Source organism: Armigeres subalbatus, chromosome 1 (assembly GCF_024139115.2).
Source record: "Armigeres subalbatus isolate Guangzhou_Male chromosome 1, GZ_Asu_2, whole genome shotgun sequence".
NCBI classification, from domain to species: domain Eukaryota; kingdom Metazoa; phylum Arthropoda; class Insecta; order Diptera; family Culicidae; genus Armigeres; species Armigeres subalbatus.
The window spans coordinates 60,804,587-60,829,439 of NC_085139.1; the positions used below are offsets into that span (position 1 = coordinate 60,804,587).

At 41.0% G+C, this 24,853-nt stretch overlaps 1 protein-coding gene across 1 annotated transcript in view; it reads right to left on the bottom strand.

Moving 5' to 3' along the window:
- LOC134226186 (cytoplasmic polyadenylation element-binding protein 2) overlaps positions 1-24,853 on the bottom strand; it is a 1,213,088-nt gene that overhangs the window by 85,070 nt on the left and 1,103,165 nt on the right. The window contains exon 5 of the mRNA XM_062706791.1: positions 9,703-9,966. Coding sequence (XP_062562775.1) covers positions 9,703-9,966 — 264 coding nt within the window. The remainder of the gene's footprint in view (positions 1-9,702; positions 9,967-24,853) is intronic.

A 24,853-nucleotide genomic window follows, 5' to 3' on the forward strand; every position in this document is an offset into this window, starting at 1 on the left:
CGTCCTAATATTTTTCTATGTACAAGCAATTTTGAAACTGTCCTTGATAATCGTAAATACATACATCGGATTTTAACAAGGCGATTCTCCGAAGAAACCTGACTCTTAGATTCCGACCACTGCATTCCAACTCTCCAATTGAATCCTCACTTATCACCGGAAATGCGCTAGCTCCTGCTTCCGTCGAATCCTGTATGCATATTATTCTTTTCAGTCCAGGACGTTGGTATATTGCCATTTGAACTGTAGTGAAAATCTAGTTCTTGAAGATAAAGTTGATGATTTGATAATAAAGTAAAGTGACAAGTAGAAATAAACAAAACAAATCCTGAAAATCGATTATTTATCGAAGTATGCGCATGGTTTTGAAAGGGTGAGGGATTGTTACTGAGAAAATAATTTTCGCTCAGTAGTCTAAAGAAGTGCAAATCACTCAATACCCTATAGGATATCAGTAGCCTGCGTCAAACCTGTCAATCGTAGATATCAATAATCAATCGTAGTAGTCTATCTATATAAATGTCGGACAAATAAAATTCATTCCATTGCTCACCATCAACCTAGCTACATGCATTTTCCCTCAACTATAAGAAGTTTTGGACCCAGCTAAAGCTAGGAGTAAAAAGTTTTTAAGATGAATATCGCCAAGATCCGGGGCGAAATGGAACCGAAACTCGATTTTGAAAAACTCACGAACGAGAACTACTCTCAGTGGTCATTCGAGGGCAGAAATGTTGTTGGTACGTGAAGACTTGTGGAAGTATGTCGTTGATGCAGCTCCAAACCCAGTCACTAATTGATGGACTACAGGACACAGGAAGGTTCGAGTGACGATTGCTTTACTGGTGAAAAAACGTCAACATCCGCTTATTCGAGATGCCATAGCTGCGAAGAACGAACGGTTGTAAAATTTTGTCAAAAAACAAGTTGTTGCTGTAGCGTTCAAGTAGGGTGGTCTTTATCGAGTGAAGATTCACGACAATTCAGTTGGTGGACGGAGTTATACGAAGAACTGTCAACATACATGGCATAGACATTTAGGTCTAGAGAAGCAAGCGTAATTCAACAGATCATCAGTAGGAATTTGGCAAGTGGAATTCAAGTCAGTGATTGTGGCATAAATGATGTGTGTGAACCTTGCCTAGAAGGGAAACAAGCGCGGAAGCCGTTTTCGAAGTCCACTGAGAAGAAATCCACGGCCTCCTAGTTTGCAAACGTCAAAGCCCAATACGGTTTGCCGGTTGAACAAAAGTTTATACGGCCTCAAGCAAGGCGGTCGCGTGTGGAATAAAACTTGTACAAACTGGTAACAAAGAAGCAGAAGATTTTTATCGCAGTTTTTGTAGACGACATGGTATTGGCTTGCAAGAATGAGGAAGAATTTGAAAACATAATCACTGCGTTGAAGATGAGGTTCAAAATGTCCCTTCTCGGAGATCTGCAGCTATTCCTAGGCATACATGTAGAGGTCGAGGAAGGATGTTTGTCATTAAGTAAAACTTCTTATATTTGCAAGATCGCTGAAAATACGGTTTAACTAATGCCAAACCATTGTCAATTCCTATGGATCCAGGGTACATCCAACAAAAAGAGGAGGATTATGAGAAACTTCCGAGGATACCAAAGCTTGATTGGAGCCTTACTGTATGTTTCCGTGATGACCAAACCTAACCTCACCATTGCAACATCAATTCTTGGAATAAGAGTAAGCATTCCATCCAGTACCGATTGGACTGAAGTCAAACGAGTTGTACGCTGTCGATATACAACTCGGGATCTGCGTTGCGCTGTCATCAATCGAAGCTGAATTTGTGGCATTAGCAGAAGCTTGTCAAGAACTGTTATGGCTGCAAAAATTACTTGATGAATTCAGAGAAAAGAAAAAAACAAACCACAAAACAACCAAAGTTGCATACGACAATTGAAAGGCGAAAGGATCGAAAGAAGATCGAAACATATAGATATGAAATATGCATTTGCAAGAGATCTGAAGGAAAAGGATATTATCAAAATAGAATACTGCCCAACAACTAAACAAATAGCTGATATTTTTTTTTTTTTTTTTTTTGGGAGGATTCATCACCGTGAGATTCTTATTTGAAATTTTCGTTGGCTTTTTTCGGTGAGTACATACGCACTAAGCTCAAAGTAGAAGGGAGCAATCGAAAGTAATGAAGAACAGAAATGAAAGATATCGCAAGTGAGCGACAAGAATGAATTTTTTTTTTTCTTTATAGAAGGTTAAAGTGTGCAAGGGCCATCAGTGAACAATATTGATTGAAATCGCTGTTATTTTGCCTAACGTCCACCCAGGAACGGCTTGGCTGATAGCGTGGGGACTATCATACCAAGACAGGCAAAATAACAGCGATTTCAACTCTACTATATTGTTCGGCGTTTGAGAACGGTTCTAGTGATCAGTGGCATATTTTCAGAGATGCAATACGAGACGACGTTACTTATTAGAATTTTTCACGTACCACCCCGCAAGCTCTTACTTCACCCAAGCGATCGAGATCGAACCGCAGTTTTTTTTATTGCTTTTTGCCAATTTCTGTTTCTTCTGTTCTTCATTACTTTCGATTGCTCCTTTCTACTTTGAGCTTAGTGCGTATGTACTCACCGAAAAAAGCCAACGAAAATTTCAAATAAGAATCTCACGGTGATGAATCCTCCCAAACAGAGAATCCAATTGGCAAAAAGCAATAAAAAAACTGCGGTTCGCTCTCGATCGCTTGGGCGAAGTAAGAGCTTGCGGGGTGGTACGTGAAAAATTCTAATAAGTAACGTCGTCTCGTATTGCATCTCTGAAAATATGCCACTGATCACTAGAACCGTTCTCAAACGCCGAACAATATGTGCAGGTTGAAATCGCTGTTATTTTGCCTGTCTTGGTATGATAGTCCCCACGCTATCAGCCAAGCCGTTCTTGGGTGGACGTTAGGCAAAATAACAGCGATTTCAATCAATATTGTTCACTGATGGCCCTTGCACACTTTAACCTTCTATAAAGAAAAAAAAAATTCATACTTGTCGCTCACTTGCGATATCTTTCATTTCTGTTCTTCATTACTTTCGATTGCTCCCTTCTACTTTGAGCTTAGTGCGTATGTACTCACCGAAAAAAGCCAACGAAAATTTCAAATAATAAATAGCTGATATGATGACTAAACCCTTGTCAAGAGTCAAGCTACAAGGATTCAGAAGCACTACTGGATTGAAGTTATTCAAAACAACTACGCTCGAGGAGGAGTGTTGAAGATACGCATCATAGTAGCTTGCAATAAAATAATCAATCATAGTAGTCTATCTATATACTGCCCCTAGTCGCATAAGCGTCCCATATCAGTTTTCTTCAACTTGAGCAATATGCCGTTGAATTTTTCAAACTCGTTTTACATGGAGAAATACAAAAAAATCTAATAAATTGGTGAAACAGCGGGCATTCAACGAGGTTGCCACATGTTTTGATTTTAATCTATCCAGACAGACGATTCGTCGTAATTTTACAAGGGCTTATTCTGCCATGTTTCATAATTAACGATGATTTTATTATAATTACTTTTATTAGTATTAATTAGGATAAGCATCATTAGGACCTAAGTTGTCTGTTGATGAATCAAACAATAAAGAACATAAAGAACATAAAGAAACCTTCAATCTTTCTGAAAATTTGGCATAATATTCTGTGATCAAAGTAATCAATATGTCGTGTAAAATCGTTGTAATTTCATCATAGCAATCTTTCTCCTTTGACATGTTATTCTTCCAATTTTGTTAAAGCTCTGCGTTCATTCATAAAAGGTTATGAGCACCTTTACGCGAGACGCTGTATGTGGTATTCCACAATAAGACGGTGGTGCAGGATTTCAGCACTGGAGCTAAAGGGTCAAGATGTTTTTGGACTCCGTGGGCGTGTTTAATACGTTAACGGAAGAAGCACCCGAAGAAGTAACTGAGAAGACGAAGTTTTTAGAAGTAGATAAGAAGGCAAAGTCGTACATCGTCAACTTCCTGGCGAGCGAATGTCTGGCGATTATCTGTGAGAAGAAAATAGCAAAGGAAATGTGGAAAGCTCTCGAGAACACTTTTGCGAAGCGATCTATAAGTACTCGAAACCTTATTAAAAAGCAATTGAATCGTTTAAAGCTTAGAGAAGGGGATTCGATGAGAGCACATATGTTAGTGTTTGAAGATCTATTTCGTCAACTGAAAACAGCGGGCGCGAAGATCGAAGAAGCTGATTTGGTCATCTCGTTGTTCCAAACCTTACCGGAAGCATTCGATCCCTTAGTATCTGCCCTTGAAAACATTCCTGACGAATAGTTAAGTTTGGAAATCGTGGCGAAGGTTCAGGTGAATTGAAATTAGCAGCATTCAGCGGAGAGAAGAGCCGAGAGCCATCCAAGTTTCAAGGCAGATGTCACAAATGGTCGGGGTTCAGCTAAACCGCACCAAGGGGCTTTTTGACTGACTTGTGATATTTTGCTCGTAAAAGGAAAACGCAAAGTATTTTATGTCAAATCATGCGTACATTTGTTGTAGGATATCCTCATCCATGGTGTTGAACGATGTCCGATGCGATTTGTGATTGATTGAATCTGTTAAACGAAAACTTTGGCGAAAAAATTGGAAATTTTTCATTGGCGCTGGTGTGATTTGGCAGAACCCCGACCAAATGTAGTAAGCGAGGCCACTTCAAGAAAGATTGCCGACAGAAAAATGGTGAAGCGAATTCCGCTTATCAACGCAAGGCTGTTAGTTTCGTAGCAAGTTGCAAAAATGAGAAACCTCGAAGCGGAAAGATGGTGTTTAAGTTAGACTCGGGTTCCAGCGATCACCTTGTGAATACTATGGAAGTTTTCACGGAGTCCCATACGCTAGATCAACACATTGAAATCCTGGTAGCAAAAGACAGAGAAACTTTGGTTTCGAATATGGTGGGAACAATTGTCGGAAGTAGTAACAAGGGTACGTCGTTGACCATGAAGGATGTGCTCTACGTCCCGGAGTTACGCGATAACTTGATTTCAGTGAAGAAACTGGTGAAGGCCGGCGTTGCGGTAGTTTTCTCCGATTCTGTTGCAATTTTGAAGAAGGATAACGAAGTCATTGCTACTTCGCGAGGTAATCTTTACGAAATCGAAGTGGACATCTCAATAATATCGGCACATTTATGTCAAACTGAAACGAGCAATTTGTGGCATCGAGGACTTGGATATCTAAGTCAACAAGGAATAAAGGCAATTGTAAGTAACAATCTGACGGAAGGTGCATATTTTGAAGTTGACAAACTGGCATTCTGTGATGCGTGTATATTGGGAAAGCAATGCCGTGAACCATTCAACGGAACGCGTCCAAGAACGACAAGACCATTGGAAAGAATTCATTCGGACGTCTGTGGACCGATTGAACCTACTGCGTGGGATGGCTCTAAGTATTTTGTCTCTATCGTCGATGACTATACCCACTTCGCTATGGTATTCTGTATGAAGAAAAAGTCGGAAGTATTTACTCGATTCCGTGAATACGAAGCAATGGTAACTGCGAAATTCAACTTGAAAATTTCGAAGATAACTTTTGATCAAGGCCGTGAATATCAACCAGAAGCAATTTTATTCGCAAAAGGGTATCCAGATCGAGCCAACCGTTGTCTATACTACTGTTGCGCTATCGAAAAGTTCAACCCCGGCTGAATGTTGGTACAATGAAAAACCTGGTCTGGAGAAACTCCGCGTTTTTGGATGCAACGCATTTGCATGGATACCAAGTCAACATCGTAAAAAGTTGGAAGCAAAGAGTAACGAAGTTAGTAATCATGATGGGTTATGCTCCCAATGGCTATCGTCTGTGGGACAGGAAGACTAGAAGAATAATAATAGCTCGTGACGTCAAGTTCCATGAAACAAGTTTTCCATATGCGAATAATCCTGAAAAGCAAGTCATAATTCCACTAGTTATCGTACCATATGAGCAGGAGGAAGAAAACATGGTAGAGCCAAATGTACCTTTAGAAGAGGAACACGAAGTTGCTTGTGAAGCTTCAATAGCTGAATTTGAAGAACCACTTATCGAAACCGAATCCCAGTTCGATGCACGTATTTCTAACGACGAGAATGATTCTGAGGCAGAATATACTGGGGCGCTCCCTTCGCAACAAGAACAACACGAGTCTGTAGGACAACCGGTGTTGAGGCGCAGCGAACGGGAGCGCAAGCTCCCCGGTAAGTTGTTAAATTTCTTCACCGGTTACAGTGCAACTTCTGTTGGCTTGTATTCTGCAGATGTACCTCAGAGCTACAAAGATTTAGAAGTCCGAAATGATCGTGCTGAATGGCTGAGTGCAGTAGATGAAGAGCTCAAATCATTGACGTTGAACGGTGTGTGGAAGGTAACGCCCTGTCCATCTGGTGTGAAACCCCTTAAATCGAAGTGGATTTTCCGTATAAAGCTCGGTTAGTAGCAAAGGGCTATTTGCAACGATATGGTGTGGACTTCGATGAAACGTATGCGCCGGTTGCAAACTAAGTACCATTAGAACGGTTTTAGCAGTTGGAGTCCACAAACAATTTCATGTCCATCAAATGGATGTGAAGACTGCTTTCTTGCAAGGTGTCCTAAAAGAAGACATATACATGGACTACTGTCTCTACATAAAGTGTGATGATTGATGATGAAGTGCATTGTTCTGTATGTTGACGATTTGCTGATCGGGGGGAGGAAAGTGGAATCGATCATCCGATTGAAGAAGCAACTTTCCACTATATTCAGCATGACTGATTGCGGAGAGGTACATTACTTCCTGGGAATGAAACTTGAATATGAATATGATTGAAATGCTGGAAAACTCTACTTTCTCAGCAGACACATAAAGCGAAAGTCGTGGAGAATTTTGGATTTTCAGAATGTAATTCTGTGAATTCACCTATGGAAAAAGATCTACAATTAGAACGAACGGGAGCCCCTACTCAAGAACCCTACAGAGAAGTATTAGGCAGCCTAATGTATGTCATGTTGTGTGTCCGACCGGACATCTGTTTTCCTATAGGATATTTGGGATGATACCAACAAAAACCTACAGAAACACACTGGCAATGTTTGAAGAGGGTCGTTCGTTATTTGAAGGAAAGTGCTAAAACTGTATTAAGAATGCAACGAACCAATGATCCAGTATTGGTCGGCTTTGCTGATGCGGACTGGGCGGCTGATGGATACTGGACACGTTTTCAAAATTTTCGGATCAACAGTATCGGGGTGTAGCAAGAAACAAACAACAATAGCTATCTCATCGAGTGAATCGGAATATGTGGCTTTAAGCGCAGCAACTACGGAGGCTCTTTGGTTAGCTGGAGTTCTTGAAGATATGAGAGTGAAAAATCCTCAAACTCCAGTAATCATCGATGAAGATATCAGAGGTTGTATTGGCATGGCAAAAAGTTTGGAAACAAAACATCATCATTTTATTAGGGATCACATTGCTGAAGGAAGGATCCAAGTTGAAGCAGTTGGCACTCAAGATCAATTAGCCGACATTTTTACAAAATCATTGGATAGTGGAAGATTTACAATATTAAAGAAGAATTTAGGACTAGACGATTGAGAAGAGGTGTGATCAAAGTAATCAATACCGTGGGGCATCGAAATCCGTACACTTAAGCACCTTAGTATATGAAAAAGTCATTAGAAAATTGGAATCGAATGTAAATAAAACGTTTGTCATTGACACAGGCGCATGAAGGCTTCTACTTTTGAAGTGTTTCACATTTACTCAATAAAAGCTAAGAAAAACATGATAAAATTATGAATTAAATCAACTACTCCTGATTCGAAATCCGTCCACCGTGGACGGATTTCGAATCAAAGGATCAAAATCCGTACAGCTATTTCTTAACTAAATATTTAAATTGAAACAGTCTGATTGACTAAACTACCACTGTAAATAGTTCGATACGGACCTTGAGAAGCGATCCCTTCGTTTTGTATTCCGCTTATCTTATGTAATGATTCGCAATTAGCAATTAAAACACAACCCTTTTTGGTGCAATTATGCCCTACCCGAAAACAAAATGCCGGCAAAAACTCCGCGTTTAATGGGTGGCGATTTGTTTTTGATTTTTGTTGTTTTAATTTCAAAGCCTTCTTTCTATTTCTTTGTCCTAAAAGCTTACTGCCAAGTATCTGAACAGGATAAAATAAATTATTTCTACATTAATTACCTTTAACCCCCTTCAATTTATTGATACCTCATGAGGTGGACGGATTTCGGTGCTGTACGGATTTCGGTCCCGCACGGTATATCGTGTACAATCGTTGTAATTTCATCATAGCAATCTTTCTTCTTTGACATGTTATTCTTCCGATTCATTCTCAAACTGAACTTCAAATAAACCACACGTTATTTGTTGAAGCTCTGCGTTCATTAATAAAATATTCTTTATCTGTATACATTGCTATGGGACTATTGAATAGACCATAATTATGTTTATTTTATGTGCAAAAGTGTATCAAAATTTAGAATGTGACTGTTATGCGAATAAATAGCAAGATGGGACAAAACAAGTGTGTTTTGATTTTCAAATTTCTAGGACAAAGCCTATTATTTTATCAGTTTTTCTTAAAGATGAGGTCATTTGAAGTTTATATCTGACAGAAAATCAAAATCGTCAAGAATCGACATGGGACTCTTATGCGAATCGCGGCAATATAATGTCAGACAAACAAAATTCATTCCATTGTTCACCATCAACCTAGCTACACGCGTTTTCCCTTAACTCTAAGAAAATCGACGTTCAAATCTTTGTTTACAAAAGCAGATGAAACATTTTGAAAATTTGGTATTGTGTTATAACACCGATACGATGCATTTTTAATCCTCATTTAAGTGTTGAAAAATTGTGGTTGGCAGCAAAATGACAACTTTTGTAATCATTTTCCAAGGCTTTCATAGGTGTGCAAAATTTATGCGCATTATAAATAACACGTTCTTTCAAAGCATTCACTGCCACAATCCACCACGTGGCTGCCGAATTTTAAAAATATTAAAATATTCTGCAGATATGGTTTTCTTTGGCGATTGTCTGGTGCATGTTTTTTGATTGCGACTGAAAATAAGCGGAGTAGATTTTTTATGCGTGGTACCTACAATCATAATAATAATAATAAGGCCGTTACAAATATAAAAAATAAATATTAAAATGAAAAAAATCAAAAAACTCCTCGGATTTGTTAAAGAATGTTTTGAAAACCCTCAAAATTACATATCAGAATTTTATTTTGTGTGTGTCAAAATATTATTTTTTGGTGAAAAAAATCCGAGGGAGAGGGAGACAAAATAGATTTTAAATATTTGTATCGGCCTAATATAAGTAATCTCAAATGCATACATTTATTCACCCCCCTCCTTACCCTGTCCAACCAATTAATATTTGTTTTAGGCAATTATTGATTACACTTAGAAACTGGCTTCCGTAGCTTAACGATTTTGGACGATATGTGTGATGATCTGGGAACTTTATAGTTTATATTGAAAATTATTTGACTCTGGAATTATTTAGTAGTGTACTGAAATGGCACTGAATGAATTACCAACTAAATGTGTAACTTAGCATTCAAAATATGTTTTTTTAAAATGATTTTCATTTTTCTCTCCTCTTATAACAGATGTAATTAAAAAAACCATTCAAAAAGCACAATCCCACTAACCTTCATCGATGTCCGGGGGCAGCCCACCGACGAACACCTTCCGGCTGAAGCGTTCCGTCGACTCGGAACCGTTCGAGTGGGGTGACGAGCGCGCCGGAGATCCGCCGAGTGCCGTCAGCTGGTGGTGATGGTGGTGGTGCTGGTGATGTTGATGCGAGTGCAGGTGGTTATTGCCACTGTTGTTGCCGCCGCCGCCACCGCCGCCAATAAAGCCCCCGGCCTCGTCCGAGATGTGCTCGTCAAGCCCGGAGAAGAATGGTTTGCCTGGAAGGAAAGGGTGAGAGAAAATGGCAGTTAGAAATCGGTCAGAATCTTTGGAGCGGTGATGATCTCACATTTTAAATCATGAATTCTGAATGCTTGCAGGTACTCGATTAAGTGGGATACTTTAACTATATCAGAAGTCATTTTTTCAAACCGGTAATGGAAGTAAAATTAAAGCAATTATAAGTGGAACTAAAAAGAACTGCACTATCCAGTTCGTGGGAAGTCACGATCTGCTTAGCAACCAACTGTTGGTAAGATCCAAGGGTCACTGCGACACGTGCACGTGGTCAGATCAAAATTTCAAATTTTGAACAGTTTGTTTCTCGCCTTTGTTGCTAGGTAGCGCTGTCGAAGCGATTGAAAGGAAATTATGCGCCTGACGGTATGCACCATGCTAGTTAATTAGATATCTCAGTAATGATATAGGAATAGGAATCAGCTAAAACTAGAGTTATAATAATGCATTAATGCTAGGTATGCTATATTAGCAGTGGTTAACAAATAGCATCTAGCAACTCCTGATGTTTTCAATATTCCATCTACGATGTTTATTGCCTGCATGAAGGAATGCATATGAGAAATTAGTATTGGCGTAATTATTATTCTATTATCCTCCTAATCTAATTGTTAATGGCAAATAAGGCTCCCTACGTCAACATGCTTTCGATGGAACTCAACCGAACGACGTCGCTTCCTTTCTCATACCTTCGGGCGTTGTTTTGCTCAACATGTTTACAAAATCTGGATCTCATTATATCGATTGGGTTCAGCCGGAGATTGTTTCCAATCAGGAAATCAAACAATTACCCCTTGGTCAATCGGAAACGGACTCTATCTGTGTCTGATTTGAATCGGATTGAATTTGTGGACCATGTCACGGGGGACCATCGAACTGCAAAGTAGTATACATTTGCTCCGTTCCGTTGGGTGGGGAATGAGCCGTTCGTTGCGATGATGACCATTGGTGGCGGACCGCCCGTCGCCCACCCACTGAACGCCACGTGCTCGCTTCGCATGGCGAATGTTAATTTCGTTGTTTTAGGATGTGTTTCAGAGATCCACTTCAAGCTGTAAAAACAATTCTTAAGTGCATAATTTTATGATTCAACATCATTAGAGTGGAAATGCTTACAGTAGCAGCACAGAGGACGAACCGGGCAGGTGGTTCTTGGTTTGCTCTGTGTACGTGATCCGTTTGTCATTTCAGAAGAGTAAATCAAGGTGCACACTGGGGCGATACGCATGATGACTTGGAATTTATTCACATGCATTGTGAATATACTCTAAATTGTATATATTTTTCCCACTGCGCCGTGCGGAGACATTACAGACTTCCGGGGCAATACCCATCAAGCTCGGAGATGAGCATAAGCCGATGTATATAATCCTGATTCCGGTTGTCGACTTCCAAGGGGCCGGACGGGTGGCGTTTGAATTTTATTGTCAGTTATGCACCTCCGCCATAAAGAGTGGATTTAATATTTTTGATCATTTCACGAATGGGGGCGACGGAAATCTCGTCTCGGTTGTCGTCCCCGGTAGACAATCCGGCGAGTTTATTGCTGCCAGCGTTGACGAGAAATGGAGCAACGCTGCATGCTCTCTAGAGGAGCGTGATAATTTAATAACTTTTTTCAAGTAGGTAAGTGCCTCTTGTGACACCGGGACACTGCTGTGCTGAAATTGCAAATTTTGATGTTATTATTTAAATGCGCCCTAGGGCGCTTGGTCGATTTGCCGCTTACCTATGTCGACTTTTATTCGTGTTGTCTATGGCACTTCCATTGGGTTGTAATTCATAATATCACTTTACTTTAGCACGTTCGGAAACGGCACTAGTTCCAGGTGTGTTTCTTCAGTAATTTTCAGACGAAATAAGAATCAATTATAAAAATGCTAGGTTAGGTTGCGTTCCAATTTGCACAGCAACGGCTTTTTCGAGTGGCGCGTACTATGATTTTTTTCTTGTTGGTACAGTTTTTTGGATCAATAATCTCATCTACTCGATCATTTCGCTAAAGGATCGGAAGGCTGGAGTGCGGGAAGGAAGTTTCTTACGTTTTATTGAGAATATCTTGTGATTGTTCTGGCTTGATTCGTTGGGTTGAGCAAACTAACCGTTTTGATTATTTGCATATCCACCAAAACTTTCTTTCCAGTCCGAAAATAATTACTGCATAATCGATTGTTATTCACCAACTCCAATTTCTCGTTAATACCCAGCTTAATGAACTTCGCATTATGTAATGATTTTCCCTGCAGCATGGGCACGCCACCGACGAAGAAATCCGTTCTCGATCATTCCCTGTAGCAGCATGAATCATCTGTTTGAAGACCTCCCCTGTAGATTTTTGAGATGATATCATCGGGAGTAGAAAGCTATTTTCACTGTACGTACATGCTTCGGAGTTTCTTTAGTTCAAGACCAACAACTATGTGAGGACGTGACCGTCAATTAGGATAAGGGGAGGAAAATTAGTTCGACACTCATTGCTACAAGAGACCTAGGAATCTACTGCATATCCATGAGGAACTGCACTGGAAAGGAATAGTATGTTAGTTGGGAAGGAAATATATTGGAAATCACCTTGGTAAGCGACTAATTATTTCTTTTGAACGACGCCATATTCATGAAGATTCAAAAACGGAAAAGCAACGCGTGTCTTACGTATTTTCCCGAGGACTGATTCGTTATCTTAACTAATTCGCGACGACTAAAACACGCACTGCAGTACGCTTGCCCGATGGCTACTCCGAGAAAACACGCACTGAACTGATTAACTTTATTACCCGCCGCGCAATGCAGAACACAATCTTCCTTGTAAAACTTTTTGTATTGATGATTTAGTTCACTTGTATGAATCGCAACGTTTGGTCTGACCCCATTTCTTCCCCTACAGCATTACGTAATTTGAGAACGGTCCCAAAGCCTGGGCACTAGACTAAAAACTGTTTCCATCCTACGATGACGTGGAACCAAGGAGCGTACATTCATCCTCTTAGCTAAGTCACTCCTAATGTTTCATCAATCATCTCTTCCCCTTGAATGTGAACGGTTGGAACACACCCAGTTTATATTTCTACAGCTCGGCAAAATCCGCACAGCCGTCTGCCCAGCAAAGTAAGAGACTGATATCCCATCAAAAATGAGGTTTGTTAGAAGGGTTACGGCAAATTATGTGCTGATTTTCACCAACTTTGACAGATATCTCAGCGAAAAACATGTTTGCTGGGGCTCGACTGTGCAAATCTCGGTAAAAGTTGAACAAATTGCTGTGATCCCGATAAAAAAATTAAGTGTGTACAGCTGTCCAAAAGATATTTTAGTTACTAGATAAAGATTGTCGCTTCGGTTCCCTTTGTTCTGCTGTCCGAAACATGTGTGGTACATACCTGTCAAATCGTATGGATTTTCCTTCTTTGACATTTAGCTCCCCTATCCTCGCCAGCAAAAGATGTTCCGGACAGCGACGACAGCGACAATCTTTATCTAGTAACTAAAATATCTTTTAGCTGTCCCCGTTTCTTCCTTTCGTGGATTCAAAACTTTTCGTTGATCATGTTATTTATTGCTGAATAATCCGATTGCCGGGGAGTTATGTATTATCTCCCAATTTCGAGCCTGTACGGTGGGCCTGGCCGTTTTAATATTTGTGTCATATTCATGATATGCTGCAAATATGAATGCTGGCAAGAAAATGTTCGGAAACACAATCGACATTTCCAGGATAATTTTCAATACTGGCTGTGCATGTGCTTAGACAAGACAAGACAAGACAATGATTCCTAAACTCCCTGTCTCCATTGTATCTTAATAAGTACCAATTGCTCAACCCCTTCCTCCTCATCAAGCGTTACCAACAATCAATATGAAACTGGCGTTTTTTGTGGTTCCAGTTACGCAAACTATGGCCAATCCTCGGTACCCAGAATTTATGATAGGCATTTAGAACAAGATTTAGCACTGCTGTCAAGGTAACCTTTCTGTCTTTAGTTTGTTTGTCCAATAATTCAAATACGAAAATGGAATTCGCATGGCGTGGAAACATTTCAGGCGATTTTTTTTTTATTTTTCACGATTTTCTTTGATTTAAGCACACTTTATTTTTCTGAAACATAAATCAATAAAATGCTAACATTTCCCCCATCTCCGTGAACCGGATTATTCACATATACTACTATGAAAGGAAGATACCAGGTTCTCCGAGGGTTAAATTTGGTGGATTTTTATTATTTGCTGTATAACTTTTTCGTAGAGGTCTGGTGCTTCTGGTGAACTCCACTCCAGATATTTGAAATGCCTGCCATAAAACTGCTGTTTGGAAATTTGGAGCAATTTTAACGCCATAGGAAACCCTTTTCAAATTTCGTGTAGGCTGTTGAAGTGGAGGCGATATAGGTGCTTCTCCATACAACATGTATGTATATCGTGCATCAATATCGTCTCCCATTTAGCATCTTGTATTGCACTATGTACGACTTTATATTGACTGAAAAGCGACCGTGTGCCGCTCAAAGCGCACAAGCCCAACACGAGTGCCAACCGGCACATCAGGATTAATACCAGTGAGATCCTGATTACGGTATACTGGTCACGGCAAGCGACAAACACACGCGCGAAAGTAATGCAAAATAAACGACATGTAAAATAAACGTAAATTAACAAAATATGTCTGGCTGAACATTCTTATTTAACGTCAAATAGAGATAACACAATTAGCTTTCCGATTACTATCAATTTGGTTGAACAGCCGTGATTATTACTTTATTTTCAATTTAAATCCCGTTTCTTTTTCACTTTCTTTGCGTTGAAGAAATGATGCCGCGGGTGCCTCATCCGTAATTCAAATGAACAATCGCTCATTTTGAGCGATTAATTGTTTATTCTCGCGAAGGATAAACAATTGAACAAATCAAGGAAATGCTAATACTGTAGTATAGAAGTTGCATAGTCACATCAATTTCCATGGTAAATCCCGATCTATGTTACTGATTACCCCACCCAACTAACACAACTTCCTTCCCGTGGTAATTGTGGAGATGCAGAGGTATTCTCGGTCTCTAGTAGCAACAATAACCACACACTAACATTCCCTCCCTTCCCCAACTGACTGTAAGGACTTGGCCGGCGCCGTTATTTGATCAACATTTGAGAGCTGCTGAAACGTGCACTTCGAGAATAGATGGTAAACCCCAACCACTATTCACTTGGATCGTAGTGCAATTTGCACCAGTTCTGATCAATCACGGAGTAGCAACCATTGATATGTACAGTCAGTCTAAGCTAAGCTAAGCTAAGCATAGGAAACCCTTTTCAAGTATGTCCGAAGTTGTACGCACCGTAGTAATTCCCGTAATCTACTTAGCTCGGTGTTTAGAATACTGGTTCTATAATCGCATCGGTGCATTCAATACGCCAGTCATAAAAAAAATCCCTCACAATGAAAATAGTCATGAACATTGTCTCGTAACAGGGCCCTCCTTACCGGATTGGAAATTGTCACGACTTCCCTGGGCATAAAAGTATCATCGTGTTAGCCTCATGATATACGAATGCAAAAATTGTAACTTGGCTTAGAAACTTAGTAAACACTAAGATGCGAGGCGGCTCTGTCCCAGTGTGGGGATGTAATGCCAATAAGAAGAAGAAGAAGATTGTCTCGTAACATCCCAGCAGTCTCATTACTCGCTATAAAGAGCTTTTAGTTCTAACTGCTTTTTTCTCTAATCTGTCTGAACCTTATAGACTCCGAAACTACTGAACTGATCGGCGTTAACAAATGTATGCAGAGGTTTTTCCGGCCGGGGAAGGTTCTTAAGATGGTTCGAGACCCCTCCCCCTTTTGGAAAGCAGTGCTCCCATACAAATGAAACATCAATTTCTCCATAACTCGAGAATTAATCAGAGAATAAATAAATTTTAGGCGAAACGAAGTTCGTCGGGTCTGCTAGTAACAAATAAAAAATCATACGAAAAGTATGTACCCTTGGAAAGAAGATTAAATTTTTTTATAAGCATAAATCCATCTTGAACCGAGATTGGTAGTCATATGGCTACTGCTTCTACTTCATACGCAGGAGGTCGTGAGTTCGATTCCAGGTGGGTTCCATTATCCTACTTTGTATCTTTCTATATATTTCTCGTTCTATATAAAAGCTCGTTTCCTACATCCAATTAGAAATTCCATCAGTTGCTTTCTCCTATCTATCACATTGACAGCTCGTTAACCAAGACGGACCTATGCCTCTCGATCCTAACATTCCAACAAATTCCGGAAAAACTCGTGGCAAGTGCAGAGGTATATTCGGCTTGCAGTGGGCGAGTGATTGCATCATCATTTCCTCCCCCTTCTTTACTTGCATTCTGATGTGGCAGGCGCCAGTATGACCTAACAAATGAGATCACCAGTACTTGTACATTGAAGATGTGTGCTTCTTCTTCTTCTTCTTCTTCTTCTTATTGGCATTACATTCCCACACTGGGACAGAGCCGCCTCGCAGCTCCCCAATATTTAGTTTGTTTTAACATTTTTTGTAACAGGGGTCATTCCAAAGTTTCGAATTTGGGACCGTTACGAAAAGAGGTCAGGAAGTACGAGTCAATAACTCAGCCGATTTTCAACGGATTCCGGAGATTTTGGTATGAGTCGATCAATAAACTCTCTAAGATTCTATACAACTATTCTAAGCATTTAATTCAATGCATTTAACTATTAAAAAAAATCAATTTTGCCAACCAATGTTAAAATTGCAATTTAACAGTAAATTGCGTACATTTCGGCTATTAGCCATCCGGCATAAACATGCATGAAATGTTGATGACCAAACTTCGCATCCACTATCGCACTATACGTAATTCTACGTTCAATTTGCGGTCGTATATTTGATACAACCCTCTACTTTTTTCACATAAAAAGCTATCATTTTTGACCAAGACCATAAAAGCGAGCATCAGCGGATACAGGAGCAGAAGCAGCATCAACGCGACAAATCGCAACAGCAGTTGCCCACGAACCACTGATGGAACATAACCCAATAACAGCCAAATGTTCTTATCGCAAAAAGGTGGGCAGAAGAGCTCCACGAGCTCATCGATAAGAAACACACCGTGCACAAGGATATCCAGGAGTTGGTGTTAAAGATCCGGAAAGCCCTCGGGTCAGCAATGACAGATTGGAATAATCTGACGCAGAGAGCAGAAAATGTCGAGAGCGAGCTGGCTGGAGAAAAGAAAAAAAAATAGAAGAAAAGAAGCTGGGGCGGGCGGAAGACACACCGGTCTCTGTGCCTAAGAGGAACAGATCCTCGCCAGGGGACGAGCGACCAGGAGGCTCCAAAAAACAAAGGGAGGCTCTACGCAAACAAATGGTTGCCGCACAGCCGGTGACGGCAACTTAGGGCCCCCCTGGCAGGTGGTCCAAAAGAAGCCGAAGAAGAGCCGCAGCAAAATAGACGAGCGGCAAAAAATCACCAAAAGAAGCGTGAAGAAGAAGGGTGAAGCACTGGTGGTGAATACTAGCGAGGAAGGGTATTTGGAGGTTCTGCGAACAATAAGGACAGCACCGGAATTGAAGGACTTTGGCGCATATGTACAGAGAATCAGGCGTACACGGGCGGGTGACATGATTTTTGAGCTAAAAAACGACTCCAAGAATAAGAGCTCATTAGGGGGGAGCGTAGCGTAGATGGTCATGGGTTCGATTCCCAGGCCCCTCCACAACCCTTCGTCCAGTATCTGGAAGACGAACACTGGTCTCTTCAAATGTATTCGTCAATAACGTATCCCGAACAACGGCAACCGAAAATGGCTCTCATAACGGACTACTCTCGATGGACTCTTCGAACAGACTAAGCTGGACAGTGCAAGTGCGTGCGATGATCACCTCTACGATTTCGGTAAAGAAGAGATGGATCAATATGCAAGAACAACAATTAGATTACGATACCGCCATCGGGGCTGACAATGGGTCTGGGGGGTGAGAATGGGTCATCGCTTTCACCGGCAGCCTGGAGGTCGTTGAGCAAAATCGTTCAAAAAGGTATCTTATATTTTAGTCTTCTTGCCCTCAGACATATTCAATCCATTCTACAAGCATTCTAAGCAGTTGAAACAATGACCCATTCTCACCCCCATTTGACCCATTGTCACCCCCGACGACGGTAGTGTAAAGTAAAGTAAAGTAAAAAATAGACGCTGTGCTACTATAAATTAGGGCAGTAGTCAGTATGGTCGGTCAGCTCAGTGATGCCTAACGGGCGAAAGAGTTAAAACAAATAAATCGAATTAAAAAAAATAAGAGCTCATCATATAAGGAGCTCACGGAGAAGGTGGTGGGCGATAAGGCACAGGTGAGAGCTATGACGCCTGAAGCGTGCTTCCAATGTGTGGACCTGGACAAAATTACCACGGCGGACGAGGTAACCACCGCAATGAAGGAGCAACTCGAGTTGGGCGATGTTGGCATAACAATCCGACTAAGGAGGGGTCCATCAGGCACGCAGATCGCTGCTATAAAGCTTCCGGCAGATGCTGCTGAAAGAAATTGTGTATCGTGCAGCTGAAGGCTCCGTGATCGCCAAAGTTAACGGAATCTATATATGTAGCTGCTACGCACCGCCACGTTGGACGATTGATCAGTTCAACCGGATGCTTGATAAGGTAGCAAAGGAACTTATCGACAGAAGGCCAGTCGTCATTGCTGGGGACTTCAACGCCTGGGCAGTAGAGTAGGGCAGCCGTTGCAACCCTAGAGGTTGGAGTCTACTAGAAGCACTTGGCGGCTAAAGCCGCTCTCAAAAAGGAAATTAGGTTCAGTAAGGCAGCTTGCATGAAAGAGCTTTGCCATAACGCGGATGCAAACCCATGGGAGGAATCATACAGGGTCGCTATGGCTAAGATTAAGAGCCCAGCGATACCGCTAGAGAGGAGAACAGAAAAACTCAGAGCAATTATTGAGGGACTGTTTCCGCATCACGAAGCACCACTGCAGTCTTGCCTCCCACACCGTATGGTGAGCCCAACACCAGTAGAGATGAAGCCCGTGACACTAACCATGAACTGGTTGCGGCAGCAAAAAGCATAAAAACTAATAAGGCTCCGGGACTAGATGGTATTCCCAATCTGGTCTTGAAAACGGGAAACCAGGTTAATCCGGACATGTTTCGCCTCACATTGCAGAAGTGCATAGACGAAGGAAACTTTCCCGAGTGCTGGAAGCGGCAAAAGTTAGTACTGTTGCTGAAGCCGGGTAAGCCACCCGGAGATCCATCGGCCTACAGGCCTATTTGCCTGCTAGACACGGTCGGAAAACTCCTTGAGAGAGTCATATATAACAGGATGGCGATCCACACAGAAGGTGCAAACGGAGTATCAAGCATGCAGTTCGGGTTTCGGAAGAGCAGGTCCACTGTTGACGCCATCCGGATAGTCGTCGAAGCAGCTGAAGCAGCCAAGAAGCAAAAGAGGAGAGGAAACCGCGATGTACGATGGGCTGTTGCAGCCAACACTACCAAGAGGTGTGAAGATCGTTGGGTTTGCGGACGACGTGGCTCTCATGGTATTCGGTGAAACAATAGAAGAGGTGGAAGTACGAGCAGGGCAGGCGATAGAAATAATCGAAAATTGGATGTGCGGAAAAAAACTGGCATTGGCCCATCACAAAACTGAAGTGATGATGATCAGCAACCGAAAGGCAGTACAGCATAGTACGATTACGGCCGGAGAAGTCCCCATCACCTCAAAGCGAGAGGTAAAGCACCTTGGGGTAATGATCGACGACCGGCTTAATTTCAATAGCCACGTCGATTATGCTTGCGAGAAGGCAACTAAAGCGATCACAGCGTTGACCAGAATCATGTCAAAAAGTTCTGCGATTAGTAGCAGTAAGTGAAGACTCCTGGCCAGCGTATCTACGTCAATTCTCAGATACGGAGGTCCTGTCTGGGCGGCTGGTGTAATCACGAGGAGGAATCTGACTCGGCTCAATAGCACCTATAGGCTGATGGCCATGAGAGTGGCAAGTGCATACCGTACCATATCGTTGGATGCGGTTTGTGCCATAGTAGGAATGACCCCCATAAACATCTTATTGGAGGAGGACTGTGAGTGCTACAGACTGCGAGGAACGGTTGATGCTCACATGATTGCGAAAGCCGATTCAATGAGGAAGTGGCAGCTGGCTTGGGACAGTAGTTCGAAAGGAAGGTGGACATATCGGCTCATTCCGAACCTGCCCAAGTAACATTTTAAGTTTTATCGCGCTCTTGAAAAACATAATTTACTCTACAAGAGTGTTATAAAACCATCATAAAACCAAAATGTTCCTAGGGTGTCGCTGTGGGTTGACAGAAAACACGGGGAAGTGGAAAATACATTATTAGTTCCTCAGAACATTAGAGTTAACAAGTGTTACAAACATACCACATTGGTCACGTCCCGTTTTGACGTAGAACTACGTCTGTCTTTTCTAAATTGGGGTACACTTTACGATTGCAAAAAATCGAAAAACGTCACGAAAATATGATAAACTTTGATCGTTAATACTTCAGCCGTTTCTCGATGGTTTTTCATGTTTCTTGGACCATTCGATCAAGGAAGAGTCAACGCTTCATACCCGATGTACAATGAAGTCGTTTTTTACGCAAATCGCTTTTGATGCGATTTTTTTACTTGAATTTCGAGATTTTCATGGTTTATTCAGAAATATTTTGGGATTTACGCGGTTTTTTTACGTTGTTTTAATTTACGCGGCCCATATCCTCCGCGTAAAAACCGACTCCAGTGTGTTACAATATTTATGTATGATAATATTTACTATTGAAAACTTGCTAACAGTTTAGCAATCGGTTTCGGTGAATCAGTCAATCTCGTAAGTACATCGCAAGCTTCTTCTTCCATAGCACTACATTCCAACTGGAACTTGGCCTGCTTTTCAACTTAGTAATCTATTAGCTTTTCTTTAGGTATTAATTGAAAGCTATCTATGCCCGCCATTACATTAGTATGTATCTTGTGTGGCAAATACAATGGATACACTATGCCCAGGTTGTCGAGAATGTTTTCCCGAAAACATCCTAGATCGGATCGAGAATCGATCTATCCATCTCCGGATTCTGCGCCTTTGTACGCAAAGCTAACTGGAGACCTCAAGCCAGCATAGACGTCAAATTAATGCAACTTACAGGGCTTTTAGCTGGTGCAACTTCTTTCTGCTAACTTATAGGTGCGTTTTCTCTCGATAGCTTGGGGGCGTTTGACGGCATCTTCTCGCTTACGTCTATTGATGCCAGTAGAGGGGCTCGGAATCTTCTTCGCTGCTGCAGTGGATGCGTTCTGGGAAACTTTCTTCGGCTCGTTTTTGCTGATTCCTAGGTGTCTGCCGGAGTAAACGCAAAGTCCGACGCAACTCACGTGAAGAAATAATAATTATTATCAATTAACTGTTAAACTTCTTTGCCGCGTCTAGTCTGACTTCCTCCATAGGATGTCCACCAAACGTCGTTAACAGACCATCTTTAACGATGGGCTTTTCTGAGCAGATTTAGTGGCGGGTGCTTAGTCTCTGTTCCATTTTGCGTCGGTGATGGTTTCAGTGGTACACTATCAGACAGGGTTGATAACTTCTCAGGTGTGAAAAGTAGGCGAGTTTTCATCGGCGATAACTTTTCAAATCTTGCAATCGATTGATAATAAAACCAAATTAATCATTTTAATGTAAACCTACACACTTAACTCATTTCACCGTATTCGGTAAATTTTACCGAAATCTCAACAGCAGAACTGTTCGGTAATTTATTTTACAGATTTATTGTAATTTTTTCCATTGATCAACTGTCAAAATCACCGAAAATCAGTTAAATTATTTACCGAACAGTTCTGCTGTTGAGATTTCGGTAAAATTTTACCGAATTCGGCGATTTATTTGAAGTGTGTAACTAATACCAATTTAATGTCAACAATGAACTTCAATTGGATGTTTGGCATTTTGTTTTGGTTTTATGTAGGAAAACAAGTTAAAAAGTAGTATTTATCAATGCTTCGAATCGAGATACAATTATCGAACGATTCTTACTCTCTAGCTAGTTTTTAACAATTTATAATTTGGTTTCCTATGTGATCGCTTGAGAGTATTGTGCATCCTTGATTATTTGAAAATTTTATTTTTATCTTCTTTTTTAAATACTTTGCTACTTTGATATTTTTGAATATTCGACCGCCACGTGGTGGATTGTGGCAATGAATGCTTTTATAGCACGTGCTATTTGAACTGCGGATAAATTTTCCACATGTATGAGAATCTTGGAAAATTATCACTGTGTGTCATGAATTTATAGTTATTTGAATTCTCGTTCGGCAGTGTGTAATGTGCATAATATCCAATGCCGATATCTATCTTATCGATTTGACGTCACCCGTTATTTGAATTGAGCATCAGTAGGCCATGACTTACAACACGTAGGCAAAGCAACCAGTTTTTCCGCTGATTAGTTACGGACGACATGTAGGGTAGAATACGGCATTGGCAGGGTGCGACAGTTGTTGGCACCCTCAAAAATATTTGCGTTTTAAAGCAAACATACACTATTTTTGAACATAATTTTGATTCAATCACACAATTTCAAGTCTAAGCTTTCATTTCAATAAGTTGTTTGTGTAAAAGTAGCAAGATTTGATGTGTTAATTGTTGGAATATCAGGTAGTGTGCGACGCTTCGCTGTAGATCGAAGATGGATAAGAAGCGGGCGCCGGTTAGTTGTAGTTGCTCTTTGGTATAGATTAAGGAAATTTGTTATGGATTATTGTATATACCTATTGTTGAATAAAGAGAACTGCAGCTGCTGGCAGAAGTATCAGTCAGTAGCCTGCCGTGGTGTAGAGAGGGAACTCTAGTTGTTATTCTTTGTGAGGGGGTTCCCTTCTCCGGCCAACAGGTTATGGGCCCAGGAACGATTCCAGTTCTCCATCTTAGTGGGATGTTATGGCCGTCGACGTTATCGCAGTGGGATCATGGATCGGCCGCATAAGTCGCGTGGCGCAGTGGGATCATGGATCAGCCACGTAAGTCTTGGGTAGCGGCGGACGGCATTCATCAGGAGGTTGGAACGTTCGGTAGGATGCTGGCTGGTCAGCGTCCAGGAGGAGCGTCGGAACATTCAGGAGCTGGTCAACAGAGGGTGCTGTGCAAACGTCGGATAGAGGCCATTTGTACGGGCAACGGATTGGGCCGGGAGGAATTGTTCGGCGAGAAGGAGCTCTGGACGGGAGGCTCGGTGTTAGAAGGAGCCAGGAGAATTGCGAGGCGTGCACACTAAGGAGGAGTGTTGGAATATCAGGTAGTGTGCGACGCTTCGCTGTAGATCGAAGATGGATAAGAAACGGGCGCCGGTTAGTTGTAGTTGCTCTTTGGTATAGATTAAGGAAATTTGTTATGGATTATTGTATATACCTATTGTTGAATAAAGAGAACTGCAGCTGCTGGCAGAAGTATCAGTCAGTAGCCTGCCGTGGTGTAGAGAGGGAACTCTAGTTGTTATTCTTTGTGAGGGGGTTCCCTTGTCTCGGCCAACATTAATCACCGAAACAAATTTGCACCTACGAAATCCTTGCCATTATTGCATTGCCAAAGAAAGCAGCGCACGAAAAGCAAACTGTTACTTACTTTTTTGGATCGCCTGTTTCTCCTCTTAATTGCGTATGACACGACAAATTAAGTACGTAAACTACTTTTTACACTTTATCACCACTTGATTATCACCACAAAGAGCAAATTTAAGCAATATTTGCTCTATGTTTCACTAAATAAATTCGGGACTGTTCGTTTTCTTTGACAGCAGCACACTTCGGAATATAGCGAGAGAATGTGTTTGTGAGCATATCAAACACACGCTAAGGAGATACCACGCACAATTCTATGTGAGTTGATTTTAGCAAAAATACGAACAAAATATCCGGCGATGGCATTTATTTAAAAAAAAAAGTGGTAAAATACAAATGCTTCATATTTTTTACGCAGACCATGCATTATAACAAAAGTGATAGTAACACTGTAGTATTTTAACCCTTATGTGGCTGACAGGACCGTTTTCCTTTTGCAACTTCAATACTTTCCAAGCTCATCAAAAAAATCATAACCATTCCCGTTCCTACATAGCGCATTGCAACCATGAATAATTGCCTACTTTTAGGGTATTATCTATTATTCAACTGTGAAACGTAGTGTAAGTATGGGGTGGCTCCAGCGGCTGGATAGGACAGTGCTGCCCATTATTCAACATATGAAGACTTACGAGGTGGAATATATTGTTAATATACTACACTACCAGAACCGACGAGCTTCGTTTCACCTAAAATTGATTAATTATATATTTTTTACATTATTTAAAAGAAGTATTCGAAATTTGCAAATTAGATTCTATTTTTTAGATTAATTTTCGATTAAAGCAGAAATTTGTACTTTATTTGTATGGGAGTCCCCCCTCCAGAAGAGGAGGGGTCTAATACCATCATAAGAATCTTTATCGTTCCCAAAAACCTCTACATACAAATGTTCATGCCGTTTCCTAATCTATAAGGGCAGACAGACAAAAATTAATTCTTATGTCTATAGATTTGGTTTTACGTAGTTTACGTCGAGCGGTCGTGTCTTGTACACAACCACCATGATTTTTTTTTTATGAAGCAAACATATCATGTAAGGACCGCAAAGAGCAAGTTGTATATTTGAAACTGGTTGATAGACTTTTGCTTACGACTCTAAGGCATTACTAAAGACAAAAGATGTAAATCTTGGCAGCGGACAAAAAGCTTATAAGTTCCCTTCTCCAAAATGGCCAACATTATTCAAATAGGTTTAAAATGGTAAAAGTTATGAAAATGTCAATATCT